This window comes from Lissotriton vulgaris, chromosome 1_1 (genome assembly GCF_964263255.1).
Source record: "Lissotriton vulgaris chromosome 1_1, aLisVul1.2, whole genome shotgun sequence".
NCBI classification, from domain to species: domain Eukaryota; kingdom Metazoa; phylum Chordata; class Amphibia; order Caudata; family Salamandridae; genus Lissotriton; species Lissotriton vulgaris.
This window is the reverse complement of record NC_141685.1, coordinates 1,491,198,732-1,491,214,181: the sequence shown is the minus strand read 5'-3', so window position 1 is coordinate 1,491,214,181 and position 15,450 is coordinate 1,491,198,732. Positions and strand designations below refer to the sequence as shown.

The window sequence follows — 15,450 nt, the reverse complement described above, 5'->3', positions numbered from 1 at the left end:
CGTACAGAAGCAAAAATATCTGCTGAATTTGAAGGTGACTAAGGAGGGGGTTGGAATGACCTGCTGGACACAAAGGAGTCTCGGGGTGAAGCAGGACACATAGATAGAAAGGAGACACATGAACAGTAGGATATGGTGGTCTTACCAGGGAGTTGGAAAACACTCTCCAGATGGAGACCAGATGGAGACCAGTAGAACAGCAGTAGAACAGCAGATAGATATGTTTTTAGAAGTTGTTTGCAAGTGCAACAACCGAAAGGCATACTGTAGATCATTTAATTTGATTGTCTTAGCAGAACGTTTCATCATAGTGGTATTTAGACCATTTAGTAAATGGTTCTATTAATTCGTTAAATTGACTTCCGATACAAAATCCACAGAACTCTCTGGAATTCATATACAAACATGGACACTGGGTGTAAGGCCGTCCTGATTCTATTAGACTTAACGGTGGCTTTTGACTCAGTGAACCATGATATACTGATCAAGAGGCTATCAGATTTAGGGATAGGAGACAGGGCCCTCACACTGTTTAAAGAATTTCTGGCCAATATGATGTTAATGAAACTTTTAAAGCGCACGTATACCCTGTGGTGTCTTGGCGCTGAACTGGAGTAAGAACCTTTTGACATGGAAGAGGTGGAATTAGTTTGAAAATATCCAAGTTTTAATTTTTCCCAGAAGGAAAGGAGAGAGTTAGCATCTCTCATGTCAGCAGGAAGTGTGTTCCATAGTTTAGCTGACAATAGGCCGTACTCCAACCTCCCCAGCTCACAGTTCGGATCCTGGATGCCAGCATAAGTCTGGCATTTGTAGACCTTAATTGCCGGCCTGGGTGGTACCACGAAAAGAGGGCAGAAGTAAAATGTTGTAAGATGAAATGAAGAATCAGGCAGGAATCACTTTGTAGTTGTGAAGTTTATTCGCAGCACAGAATAAACGGGCAGATAACCATCTGGCCAAGCCCAACTGACACCATAAGAATTCCATGTAGAACCATAACATTGGGAACACACCAAATTTCCAAACAAGAAACATGGAAAACAGACTAAACAGATAAAGCTATTTACAGCATATCTCCCTCCCTTAAATCAATAAAATAGAAACAGAAAACAAAAGAACAATTAATGAATGTAATCATTTAAGTGTAGACAGGTGGACGGCGAGATCGAGAACTTCTCAAACTGATCCCAGAAGATACACCATAGTTGAGAACACTATTATGTGTAGAGGCAGCATCACCTGAGTAGGAAGATGTAGAAGTAGAGGCTGCATCACCTGAGTAGGAAGATGTAGAAGCATCATCACTACCCACCTCCCCCCATACAGTAGACTGAGAACAAGAACTCGAATCACACAGGGTAGATAACATATAGCCATTGTTGACGTAATCAGAGATAGGTAGAGTACCCTTCACAGACACATCAGAATGTCTCCGATACAGAGCCACCCTTCTAAAATTCCATTTCTCCCCATTATCAAGAAAAACAAAGTGAGGGAAACCCCGCTTTACACAAAAAGGACCTCTAAATTTCGAAAGTCCCTTAGAAAACCTGCCGGGCTTCACTTTGACCAAATCTCCAACGGAAATTGGTAAAGAAACACTATCAAAAGAACACTTCATAGAAGAAACTTTATCCTGATTTCTCAACCAAAGAAGGTGTTAATTTAGTCACGGGAGAACGACCACGCATCAACTCAAAAGGAGATTTACTCTCATGCTTGTGGGGAGTTGAGCGATAGGCCCACACAAGCTCCTGAACCTTATTAGAAAAACAACCAAATTCGACAGACATCTGAATAATGCCTTTCACCAACCTATTAACCCTCTCAAACATTCCATTGCTTTGTGGGTTATATAGACTGGTTCGATGATGGTCAATTCTACACTCTTTCAAAAACAAAACCATTTTTCCAGACGTCAATTGTGTACCGTTGTCTGTAATTAAAACAGAAGGAAACCCCTCATCAAGAAAAACACTTTTCAGAAAACTGATTGTAGAATCAGTGGTAATTTCCTTAACAAAACGAACAGTGAGCCACTTGGAAAAACAATTGAAAATAACAATAGCAAAATGCTGATTAAAAGGTAACTCATTTATTGGCCCAATAAAGTCCAGATAAATAGTGTGCCACGGTAGATTCTCAAAAGAAATGCTACCGACATTCTGAGACTATACCACCTTCAAACGCTTCTCACCTTCCTTACAAAAACTGCAACGCACAACACACTCCACTGCATCAGCATCAATGGATGGCCACCAAAAATTCTCCTTCACTCTACGTTGGGTGAGAGTCTGGCCCACATGTCCTTCGTGGGCTAAATCAAGTTTTTTCCCTCTCAGCGAACAAAGGGGAATAAACCTATCGCCCCTCATTAAGACATTGTTGTTGGAAAGAGACAACTCGTCCAAAATTCTGATAAAAGGTCTCACAGAGGGTTCAACAGTACTCTCCCTTCTAGACCCCTTAATGATAAGGTCTATCACTTGCTTTCAGACAGCGTCACACTCCATCCCTTTGGACCACTCATCACAAGTAAACGAACCAGCACAAAGAAACAGAACATCCTCAGTAAAAGCAATAGCACAATCATCTTGAGACTCCACCAATGAATTCTCACAAACCAAAAGATTGAATGGGAAGACGGGATAGGCAATCAGCTTGGATATTTTTCCAACCCTGAACAAACTGCACATCAAACTGAAAATCCTGTAGACGGGACGCCAATCTGGCCAGTCTGGGTGAACCCTTCCCAGTACCACCGGGAGCCAAAATATTAACCAAGGGTTTATGGTCAGAGCGCAACACGAACTTGGTACCCCATAAATAAGTCCTGAAATAATAGGTGCCCCACACAGCAGCAAGTGCTTCACGTTCAATCACAGAATAATTACATTCTGACAAAGTTAAAGGTCTAGAAGCAAAAGCAATGGTCTTTTCTTCGCTTCCATGCCGCTGAAGAAGAACAGCACCCAATCCGATACCGCTAGCATCGACCATTAAAATAGAAGATCGTTTAATATGAAATGGTGTGAGAACATTTGCAGAAGCCAGTTCACTTTTAATCAACTTAAAACAAGACTCTTGCTCACTGGTCCATGAAAATTTCACACCCTTTTTCAGTAAACCCCTCAAAGGAGCAGTCTTAGTGGAAAAATCTCACAAATTTGGAGTAAAACTCAATTAGGCCCATAAAGCACCGCAATTGATCCTTATCAACCGGACAAGGAGCCAGCTCAATTGCCTCCAATAAATTTCTTTTTGGTTTAACCCCATCAGCCGAAAGAGAAAAACCCAAATACTCAATCTCATTAACCAAAAATTCACACTTTTCCTTCCGCAAAGTAAGGCCAGCCTCATCAATCCTGCGCAACACACATTGAAGAACATTATTATGTTCCTCCATGGAGTCACCAAAAATCAATATGTCATCTAGAAAATAGATAACCTTGTCGATCCCTTTGAATACCTCAGAGACCATTCTCTGAAAAACACTAGCGGCTGAAATCAGCCCGAAGGGTAACCTAGTAAACTGAAAAGTCCCCCCACCAGTAATAAAAGCAGTCAGGTGTTTAGACCCCTCTTCAAGCCGAATCTGGTGATAGGCATGTTTGAGGTCAAGTTTGCTAAAGAATTTAGCTCCCTTTAAAAGTAGAGACAAGCTCCCCAATATTTGGTAATGGAAAAACGTCAGCAACCACATACTTATTCAATGACCTAAGGTCCACACAGAATGCTACCTTCCTTCAGCAAAATTTTATGGACATAGCCTTGTAATTCCCCCAATTGTTCTCTGAAAATATGCTTGAAATTCAATAGAATATCATTCAATGTAAGATCATGCACAACCATAACAGGTTCCTCTGCTCTGGGATTTACTACAATATGAAGGTCATACTGATGGATACGACCTAAAATAGCTGGGCCATTAACAGAAATATAAACTTTTCCCCGAGTACACTCAAAATACCCAAGGTGGTCTATTTTTTCACCCTGATAACCAGAGGGAAAAATATCACAATCAACACGAGTTTTTTGACCCCACAGTTGCTTCATCAATGACATGGGAATAATGGTCCATTTAGAACCAGTGTCAACCATAAGGCTAATAGGCTTGTTATCAATCATAAAATCAGCCTTAGGGATACTTTCCCTTTTGTCCTGACAAGCACAAACAGCATCCTGTATAAAAAGTAATTTGTTAACATCACGATTCAACTCAGCATACTCATTTATGACTGTTACTCTAGAATTCTCTCAGTTTTTTCACATTTTAGCAAAGTGGCCTAGTTTGCCACACTTTAAGCACTCTTTATTATTAGCAAAACAGAATTTCGCATCCGAAGAATGAGTATTGCTACCACACCTCAAACACACTTTAGATTGTGATTTGCTGTATTGTGGACTCATTTTTTTTTTGCAAAACATACCCTTTCTTCCTAACTAGAGCAACAGCACCACATTCACTATCACTGTTATCACTAGAAACTACAGCCTTATGAGAAATTTCAGCAACTTTAAGTTCTAAACCACTCTTTTGTAATTCTTTCATGCATTTTTCACTTTCTTCTACAATCTTTGCAAGCTCAATTGCGACCTTCAAGGTAGGGTTCTTGGCAGCCCATAGACGTTCCTGTATCTTGCGATTGTTACACTGAACAATCAGTTGGTCACGAATAAGTTCCTCAGTCATCTGTCCAAAATTACATTTGACAGAGAGTTCTCGCAAACGCCCAACAAAGTCATCAATAGATTCATCTTCACGTTGCTTGTTTTTATAAAATTTGAAACGCTGTAAAACAAGGTTTTCCTCCTTCGCAAATCTAGACTCAAGTCTAGCGATGGCCTCGTTGAATTCATCAAGAGGAGATTGTGAGCCAGAAGGTAAAACCGGAGGTAAATATTTTAAAACTCGCTGACATTCTTTACCTAAAGTTGTCAACAAGAGTGCCTTTTTCCTTTTTGGAGAAAAATCCTCCCCATCTAATGCCTCAATATAATTGTAAAACATAATCAAATTTTCCCAGGCAGTAGAGGGATTTCCAGGTTCACTGAGGAACTGAGGTGGGAGTGCCACATTAACCTGTTGTGACATAATTGAACTTAAAAAAATAAAGACTAAAAGATCACAAAATAAAAACAGAATAAATTAATGTCGGAGACAAAATAGTAAAATATTCTGAATGAAGTTTTAAAGTCTTACTTATATTTTCGTTGTTGAAAATATTGACAAACAGAAGTAATTCTCCACACCAACAGTTGTCAAAATATAGTATAGATCCAAGTCTCTTATTTCTCCTTATTATGTTAGGAAAATCGTTAACACATACAGGCCGAAATACACGAAGGACTCGTTGAATTACCGAAGAAAACTGAAGATCCAAGATGGCCGCAGACGTCTGACGAGCAGCGTCACAAAGGTGAAAAGTCAATCTTGAAGCGACGTACTTGACGTTACTGTGGACGAGCTAGGAAACAAATTGTGCAAGACACTAACCAAGTTGTAATGGCAACAGTTCACGAAGCAGGTTACGTAGGAAGCCAGTGACTAAGCGGTAACCAAGCAACGCGAGTGACGCTTTCATTTGAAAACACTTGAACTGTGCCGAAATTTCCAAACGCTCACCTTACTAGAAGTAGATACAGGACGTTAAACCTTCTAATAAATGAGGTAGGAACATCTTACTGCACGCAGAGTTCTTCTTATAGTGATTGCTCCGTTTATTCCGTAATCACTCCAAATCATTTGCCGCTGCGCCGCTGATCATCTAAATATTGGCCAGATACACGCTTAAGTCCTTGTCGCCAAAATGGTGTAAGATGATATGATGAATCAGGCAGGAATCACTTTGTAGTTGTGAAGTTTATTCGCAGCACAGAATAAACGGGCAGATCACCATCTGGCCAAGCACCAACTGACACCATAAGAATTCCATGTAGAACCATAACATTGGGAACACACAAAAGTTCCAAACAAGAAACATGGAAAACAGACAAAACAGATAAAGCTATTTACAACAAAAAACTTCTTCCAGAGTTGGGGAAAAAGTGTATGGAGGGAAAGTGAATTTGTAGACGCTCAACAGATTTTCACATGAGCAAATCTGCACCTACATAATTGCTTGTGCTAAAAAGCAGTTCACTCTTTTTTCTAGGAGTACCATTTCCTGTCCTACTTCTGTAAATTCTTGTGAATTGATGAATGCCCTAAATCTGCACTTAATGCAAGGACATATAACATTGATGCAATGTTGCGACTTTCTTTAAGAATTGGGCCTCTAATTAGGTCTGGAGTCAATCTTGACCTTTTCGATTTATTAAAATTCTCAATCTATCGACTGACTTCTGCGGTTTCACAAGGAGCATAGCGGTATACAAATAAGGTGTGTTCAGTGCCAGGGACTTCTGTGGCAATGTGAGCGTTTTGAGACCAAACAAGATTATTGCTTTTTTGCCAATGTTGGTTATAGTGCTGATTGCCTAGCAGGTCCCTAAACATTTTACAAAAACTATATCAAAACAAGACATGCATTCCCAAAACCAAAACGCTGACCACCAACGTAAGACCAATTGGCTTTGTCAATGCTGGTTTATTATCATGTTTCCCATTATTTTGTTGAAACTGATTGCAATGATTTTCCATTATGAATAATTTGTTTGTAATACTAGCATATGTCAACACATTTTACTAAATGATGCTACAAAGAAATTTAACCTACAATGTCACCGTTTTTTCCCCCTTGTTGCATTTTTGTGTGAACATTTTATTTTGACAACAAAGGATCATCAATCTGGCTTTCAAACTTCTGCAGATATGTTAATCTAATTAGAGAGTATTCTGGGAGCACTGTTGTAGCCTCGTATTATTAAACTTTGCAAAGTGTACATATTTTTACACTGGAACCACTGTCAGTAGTGGAGTCCGACCTTACAACATTTCCTTAGAGCACTCAACCCATTAAGAAAGGCTTTGTATTATTAAACCAGTTTGAACATCATTAACATATGGACACAAATATCACCTTAATTGTAGATAATGCCCTTCCCTGATCCATAATATGGTACTGTAAACTGGCAGCCAAAAGGTTAATGCTGCAGGGGGTTGGGCCTACTTGTCCCAAGGACAAAATAAACATGAAAACTTGCTGTCCTTGACCCCAAACAAAAGGTCCCGGGATCCGGCTATATGAATTCCACACCCCTGAGTTGGGTCTTCACCAGAACTCAAATCTGAAACAATGGTATCACATTCAGAGAGGACATGGCCTACTAGTACAGGCTACACCATCTCTCCTGGGTGGTGTCAGGACTGATCCAATAATGGTTAGTTCTCATGGGTAATGGCACACAACAACTAAAAACACAGTGTAATGAACACGTCCCAAATAATGACCAGTTGTTTTTGGTGATTAAAGTAATCCATTGATCAAAAGAATTCTATTGGTTTGGGAGTCTTCATTACTTCTTCAATATTTGCAACAATTTAGCTGTGCTTTAGAGTTTTTAGGTCTGTCTTGACAGAACGCGGTCTGCAAAATCCTATTGTTACTAATTGTTTAAATTGTAAGCTAGAATGGGCTTTGATCAGCACAGAGGAATAGCTCTATCCAACGTCATACTATTGCCTTGGTCTATCAATTAAGCCTGCGGTAGAGAGTTTGCATTGCAATGCATGAGGGACTATTTTACATCTCTACAGCACACTTATTTGTCACATTAAGTTGATTAAAGCAAAGATGTACTGTATAGAGAAAGCTTTTTTTTGTTTTTTCCACAGTAACAGGCTTTAATATTTTAGTTGGCACTCAAAATGCACGGCGGGCCTATTGTACTTGCCAATGCTGGTTTAGAAATGTGGGTGTGAGCAATGATTTTTCCACAGAGAAATTATCTAATTTAATAATTTTCAAAAATCAGTATCAAAGATTGTCAAGTGTATCAATGGGTTCACTGGCGACTGTACTGTAGATCACACATTTTTCATTTGGATATCTTTTGTGAACAGAACAGCACACTTTCTGGATCTATGGCCTCATCCACCACATACCACCCCCCCCCCCCCTCCTTTAACTGTGCTTTTGGTGATGCCCTCTGTAAAGTAGAGGTGGAGGCAGGTTTCATCTCAAGGATTTATTTAAGGTAAAGGATAAAACAGGTGGAGCCAGGAAGCACAGCTGCACAGAAGATCCATTCTACAGAATGGCTCGCTCTAACACGAGCCTTAAAGCGATAAACAGGAAATAAGGTGAAAGCACAACATAACGCCCTCATTATTGTACGAGCTTAAAAAATGCCAATATTCTTCTAAATCCCGTTCTAAAAAAATAAATAAGTAGCACTAATTAATACGTTTCAGCAGGGAGTTGGAACCGATCCCTCTTTTTGATCCTAGGGTGTTATTCATGTTCCCCAGAGCTTGGAGGTGGGGCACAAAAAGAGCCACCACTTCAATTTCAAACCTCCCAAGCCCTCCCCGCACACGCTCTTCCCTCGTGGTGCCTCGCTGCCTAATTAGACACTAATCATCCTGCTGTGCCGGGAAAGCACACATACAAGTGTTTCTCTCCCAGAGCCCCCTCCCAGTCACAGGGTGGAAGGAAAGGCACACTTCTGAGTTTTATTTGTGCTCCGTCTCCATGGTAATGATTTTACAATGTGCTGTTCGCATCAGTTCAAGGCCTGCCTGCCTCCCTTGCTCTGGTACAGCATTTGTGATTGGTACACTCAATCGCACAGCACAATGCAGGGTCATAAAGGGATGTTTCTGGGTTTACCGGTCTTTATTAATTTATGAAACGTTACCTAGCATGAACATAGCCCACGGGTAGGGTGCCAGTGCGCTTTACAAGGGGTAGACATACAGAAAAAAAGAATATAAAATGTCAACGAGTCACACAGTGACAAGTAGAAAAAAACGTAATTGTGTGCGGTATTAATGGACAAGCAACGTGCGTAATTGTGTGCGGTATTAATGGACAAGCAACGTTTGAAGAAAACATTAGATAAAGAATGAATGCGGTAAGGCGACTCAGAATAGTTATAAATAGTGCCTGGTGTATACAGTGCCGGTGCGTGCCTTCAAAATAAAGGGCAGGCCGGGGTTAGGAACAGGAGGGTAGGATGGGCGAATCCTACATCAGTAGGTGAAAGTAGATTGGGCAACGGCAGGAAAATGTCAAGGAAACAATTAGCAGTCTCTTTCCGACAGGAAGGGAGTTCATGAGTTTTATTCAGCCTAGGAGGTTGGTTTTTTCACGTATGAAAAGCCGATGGTTCGAGTAGTAGTGAGTTGGAGCTGTGCAGGAGGCGCTAACCACCAAAGAATTTCAGCTTTTCTGCTATCTATCAGTGGGGGGTCGTGTCAATGGGGAGCTATTCGAGTAATGAGGTGGAATGTCTCGACCCCAGAGACCGATCGGGCAGCTGCACTCAGCACTGCTCTGAGAGCCAAGGGAGGCTTGGAGGAATGAGTTGTAGCAGTCAAGGCTGGATGGGGTCTTGAACAAGGGACTGCAGGTCATCAGTGGAGACCAAACGTCTGTCATCGCAGAGTGATCGGAGTTGGAAGCAAGAGATCTTGGCCAAGGTACTGGAATGGAGCTTGTGCCTGTTTTTGAGGGTGACTCCCACCAATGTGGCATGGTCGAAGATGGTGGGTGCCAGTTTAGGAATCAAAATGGGACAATGCAAGATTGCACCGGTACAGTACACTGCTTAGGTGAAATTAAAAGAATTTGTTTTTTTGCAGGCTGAGTTTTAAGAACTAGGTAGGCATCCTGCTTTAAACGGTCTCCATTGTTTTAGAGAGGAGGGAGGTGTTTGAAGAGGATATATTGAGGTTCAGCGCACTGGCGATAATGGACCACCGAAAGGTTAAAGATCATTCTTAAAGATAGTTAAGGGTCATTTATGTTTTATAAATTAACACCTCCTTCATTTTCATGTTTGGCAATGAGGGTAAGAGACTTCCCCAGACCACAAATACTGATGAGGACAGTTGCTTCCATGTGGATTACAACCTCAGGGATTTTCTCGAATTTTAATGTATAGGCATTTGTATAGTACTTTCCTACATATGCAACGCCTAGATCGGGTTGCTGAATACGACTAACACCAATTGTGCAACAGGGTATTAAATGGATAGTTGCCACTGCGAAAGGGGAGCAAGGCCACTCCCAAAAGCAACAAAGGGAAAACCTAGAGATTGGTATGAATGCAGACATGAGTTTGGAACATCAAGCAGCAAGAGCAAAGGTTGTTTGCGCATAGAATCATCATAAATCCTTAGTGTCACTTAAATGTAAGGCAGTAGCAGAAGGTGACTCTTTCAACTGATAAATTGCCTGTTATCATTCCTTTTACGAGGGACTCACAGATCAGATATTAACCAGGACTACAAAGAGCAAAATGATTGGGTTAGGCTAATGTGCGCCTGAAGGGAGAACAAAAACAGCTGCATGTCACTAACAAGAAAGTACACCACTAGTGGAGATACTTTAAAAATGGCTGTATGTCATGCATATGCCTTCACAAAATAGTCCTTTCATGAATGCAGGATTAAGTAAAGGCATACTTTAGGGTTGTGCATCCACGTACTGTCTTTCTTAGGGTAGCATGTCCACAGCCTTCCCTCGAGGGTTTGGAAAACCTGGCCACTAGAGTATGCAGTTATGGCCAGCCTAAGGGGACTGCACATCACTCATCCACTGGGCGAGTCTTTGGAGGAACTATCAAAGCCCTACAACTTTCCTTAGGATGAAAAAGCTGTTACATCCCATAAAACTGAGCACAGCTTCCTAATCCAGCATCCACCAGCTCACCCTATCCCGCCCTCAAATTAAATCACAAATAACGGTTTGGTTCACTAGAATTGTTAGTTCAACCCATTGCCAATTCTGATCACAGTTTCATAATAATGCGAGGCTTGGTTGTTCAAGAATTGATATCGAGTTTAATTCCAGCACCTACCAATTACATAATTTTACAGAAGGCAAGATGCATTTTGCCAAACAGTTATCAGCACTTTATTTCAGGGCTCCATTGGGGGCAGGTTGGATCTCGAGTGGACCCCGTGCTGCCAAGAATATGTGTCTCTGTGTCTCTATTTCTACAGGCCTGTACAGTACCCTCCTTCATGGCCTTGCTGCAGGCTACAGTGGGATTTCTGCAGCCCTGGTGGTCTGTGAGAACAGGGAGTTGAGATTGGGAGTGTAGGCAAATCAAATGAGTCCACGAGCGTGGTGGAGTTCTAGGATGAAGAATAGTTTCAGGTGACCAGACCCTTTACTTAATATTTAGGCAGAAATAGGACACTGACCTGTGGGTTTCCTATCGGTCACACATTGAGTGCTGAGCTAAGTTAATAGTTTTTTGTATGCACTCGATTACCCAGCGGTGTCTTGGCGCTAGCATCACTGAAAAGAGCTCTATTTAAAATTAGTAGTTAAAAAGCCAGGTTTTCACTTGCGTTCTAAAGTCAGCTTTGATATGGAGTGGGAGGGAGTTTCAAATTTTAGAAGCTCGAAGGGTGAGGCTGCTTCCACCCCACTTTGATTTCTTAAATCTGGGAACTACAACATATTTTTTCTCCTGAGAGCGTAAAATTCTAGTTGGAAGATACAATTTAAAAGATGGTTTTAAGAAAAAGGAGCTCATATCATGTAGAGCCTTAAAGTAAAGGCAGAGTGCCTTTAATTTTATGTGATTACTGACTGTTAGCCAGTTAAGTTTCTTAACGGCCTGGGAGACAGTTTGAAACTTGGGTATTCCAAGGAGAAGCCTAGCAGCCACAATCTGCCGAATTTGCAGTTTATTCAAGTACTGCTCCTGCGAGCCCAGATAAAGACCATTACAGCAGTCAATTTTTGACAACACTAATGTAGTGATGACTTATTGTTTTTGCGCTAATGGGAAAGAAAGGTAATATTTTCTTAATAAGTTTTAAGGTGTTGAAGGATGATGAAAACACAGAATTTATTTGCCTGGGGTAATTTAGTTTGTTATCAATTACAACTCTGAGACTTTTTGCCTTAGTGACCGGTCGCTGGGAGCTCGCCCATCTCCTGCGGCCAGGTAGAAGGTGACCACAGCTGGGTTTTTTTTCCAAACACAATGACCTTGGTCTTGTTAGAGTTTAATTTTAGACCGTGACTGCTCCTCCAACGGTTGTTTGCATACATGCAGTCGTAAAAATGTGCTTCAATCTTATGGATATTGTTAAATGCCAATACCACAATTTGTGTGTCATCTGCATAGGATGTAAGGGAGAAACTGAAGGACTTAATCAACAAGGCTAGTTCTGTTACATAGAGATTGAAAAGCGTAGGCCTGAGTGAGGACCCTGCAAGGAAGAGTAAAAGATTTGGATAACAATAAATCAAGCATCACTGTTTGCTCTCTACCTTCAAGAAATGATTTAAATAATGCCAGTGCCTTAATCCTTACGCCAACATTCTGCAACCGGTCAATTAGGATAGAGTGGTCTACCGTATCAAACGCGGCCGACAGGTCAAGAAGAAAAAGCACCACAGTTCATCCACTATCAAGCGCGGCCCTAATCTCCTCTGTGGATTTTATAAGTGCTGTCTTGTTACTATGTTGACAAATAGACAAGAGCAACCCATATGTCCTTGCGAACTTGGTGTTGCTAATAAGCATAAACAACGTTCACAAGGAACTCATTAAATAAATTGTTATAGTTTCGGTAAGAATTAGTATATCTTGCGTGAATGAAGCAGAGACAGAGAAACATTTAGGATGGAACCTTAATTCAATTAGGTCTATTAATATTTTAACAATTTTTTAAAGATGCCCACAAAACAATTATTGCAATTGTACTAATTTCAGCCATAGTATGCATAATTTATTTAGCATTTCGAAATTCAAAAGTACAAAAACGAGCAAAAATTGAATATTCAGTTGTGTATTTACAATATATACATTTACAAATTTCACAGTGTATTTGTGACCCCCACTGGTGTGGCCATAACCAAAAGTGCGTTATAGTGCTAATAAAAAGGAGAAGACACAACATTGGTTATTGGTATTATAAGAAGAGCTCTTGGGAGTTTTAGTACAATCAATTTTGTAAGAACTTTTTTCTAGGCTCTCTATTTCTAGTTGTCGATGACTTTTCTATCCTCACGAGATACAGGGTCTCTTCAGGACAGACGTTCAGGGGAATAAATGGATACAATAGTTTTAGCTGGAGCAAGGAGGAATACAGTGTGTGGGCTAGTGATAAAGGATAACTCACTTACCGATTAGCACAGAATAGTGCCCAAATTGTAGAATTCTTACTAAGTAAATCAGGGTGCTTCATATGGTGTCCGGGTAGGGTAGGTCCTAGTGATGACGGTATTATATCTGCTTCCCAATGTGCGTGTGCCTAGTATGATTTTAGCGGTCCGTAATGAATGTTTGTAAAAAGGGACGTGTTTCGTAGTCTACAGAGGTTGGGAAATAACCGGATTATAACATTATGTATATAAATCGTCATCAATAGGAATTATATGATAATTAGAGGTGGAGTGCCATTATCCCAACGTAAAGGCCGTAGCGATGTAAGGTTAAAGACAACAGTATAAGCATCCAAATTCTGGACATAAAGTCAGCAGTAAAGGGACAACAAAATATTATATTCACACACATATACACACACACACACACACAGTCTGCCGCAACCTCAGATCAATTGCATTATCTCCAATTGATGTATTGATGGTAACAGACATAAAGGCAAGTCTTCAGACCATCTGGTAGTATTACCATTTTAACAGATAATCTTGTCAACCTATGGTATGATATTAACAAGGCAGCATCCCTCCTATAGCGTCTTCTATACATCTATCGTATTTCTTGGTAATATACAGGCATGTAATGTCATGCAGTTGGTGATAAGACAAAATTACATGATAACGGTGGTAACATTCTATAGCACATGGTGACGTCAAATTCAGGAGCTATGGATTGTAGTAAGAACAATATAGCCTACACCCTACCAGGTGTATCTTAGCGAGTGGTCTGGTAATGACTATACAAACATCAGCGATCTGTGTGTCTCTTGGTAGCTGTTATGCAGTGAGTGTGATGATGTTAACTTAGTACCATGGCCTGGTCTGAAACCAAATTGTGATGGTTCCAGAAGTTGGTTGTTGTGGATAAAGGCTATTAGTTGTTAGTTCATGAGTTTTTCTATTATTTTTGCTTGGAACGGTCCCTCTACTAGAGACAAACTGAATTTACCATGAACCCAGTGTGGTTTCCAGGTCTAGTATGGCTCAAAGGCCCAGAAACGCTGTAATGGGCAGGGCTTTTACGAACAGTTTCTGAGAATGGAGGTGGTCAGCACTGAAACACCTTTATTCACGAGTTTCCCAATGTGGAAGAGATCTTTTTTACAGAGAAATTTAAAATCTTAGAGTCTAAAGTGTACAAGCCGATTTTGCTGCTTCACGCTACCTTTAACGGAATTGATGCCCGTCATTGCGTTAGCACACTTTGCAACCTGAAACAATTCACTCTAGACCCAAGGATGCCTGATTTTACAAACTTATTTCTGAGTAGATTACAGTCAAGCACGGAGCAGATTTCTTGTTTCTGAAACATATTTTATTGAAACATGGTTGAAGACTCCCCATATAGACCTCATATTTCAGTGTTTACATTATTTGGACCAGCCATTACAAATAGCAATGATTTGAGCGAACTAACAAACCCTGACAAAATGCTGTGTGCCAGCCTGAGTTAAGAGGAGGGGGCAGCAAAGGCCACAACTCCAGACACCTCCCTCCTTAGATAAATCAAAGCCCAAGCTTAGCTGCTGTCACACCACTGATTTGTCTCATGTTTGCTTGTGCTCACAAGCCCTTGAAAGCCAGAGGCGCAGTATTAAAGAATGCAACTGATATTGCATCAACCCCCCCCAGTCTACTCCCAATCTATCTCAAGAGACTCCCCTCAAACGGCATGCTTGCAACCCCAACTTCACGGCTCCCATCTGGGGCAGTACTCACGTTCTCGTGCTGCATGTGCTTGAGAAGCTTCAGCTCACGGTAGGCGCGCTTTGCAAACAGCTCGGACTGGAAGGGCCGGTACAGCTTCTTGATGGCCACCTTGGTAGCTGTTTTCTTATCAATTGCCGAGCTGAAGATACAACAAGAAACATTGACCCAAACAGTTACTGACATTTAAACAAGGATTTATGTGACTCCACATGCAGCACTAGGCAGGTAGTAAACATGCTTGTAGGCAAATTGGGTGCATTTCGTGACATGATAGTGACTCTGGCCTGTTGCAAGATCAGTCCATCTCTGCAGTAGGACAGCTATTTCTGAGGAGAGACACACCGTGCTCCAACCAAGAAAGAACTAGTTGGAATATAATAGTCCCTATATCTTGAAGGTGAGTTTGGCATAAACTCTCGGAGTGATCTTCCAAGTATTTTGG

General features: G+C 40.9%; 1 protein-coding gene across 1 annotated transcript in view; it reads right to left on the bottom strand.

The window, feature by feature from the left end:
• Positions 1 to 15,450, bottom strand: part of MAPK12 (mitogen-activated protein kinase 12) — a 431,974-nt gene that overhangs the window by 414,407 nt on the left and 2,117 nt on the right. The window contains exon 2 of the mRNA XM_086967390.1: positions 15,018 to 15,147. Coding sequence (XP_086823516.1) covers positions 15,018 to 15,147 — 130 coding nt within the window. The remainder of the gene's footprint in view (positions 1 to 15,017; positions 15,148 to 15,450) is intronic.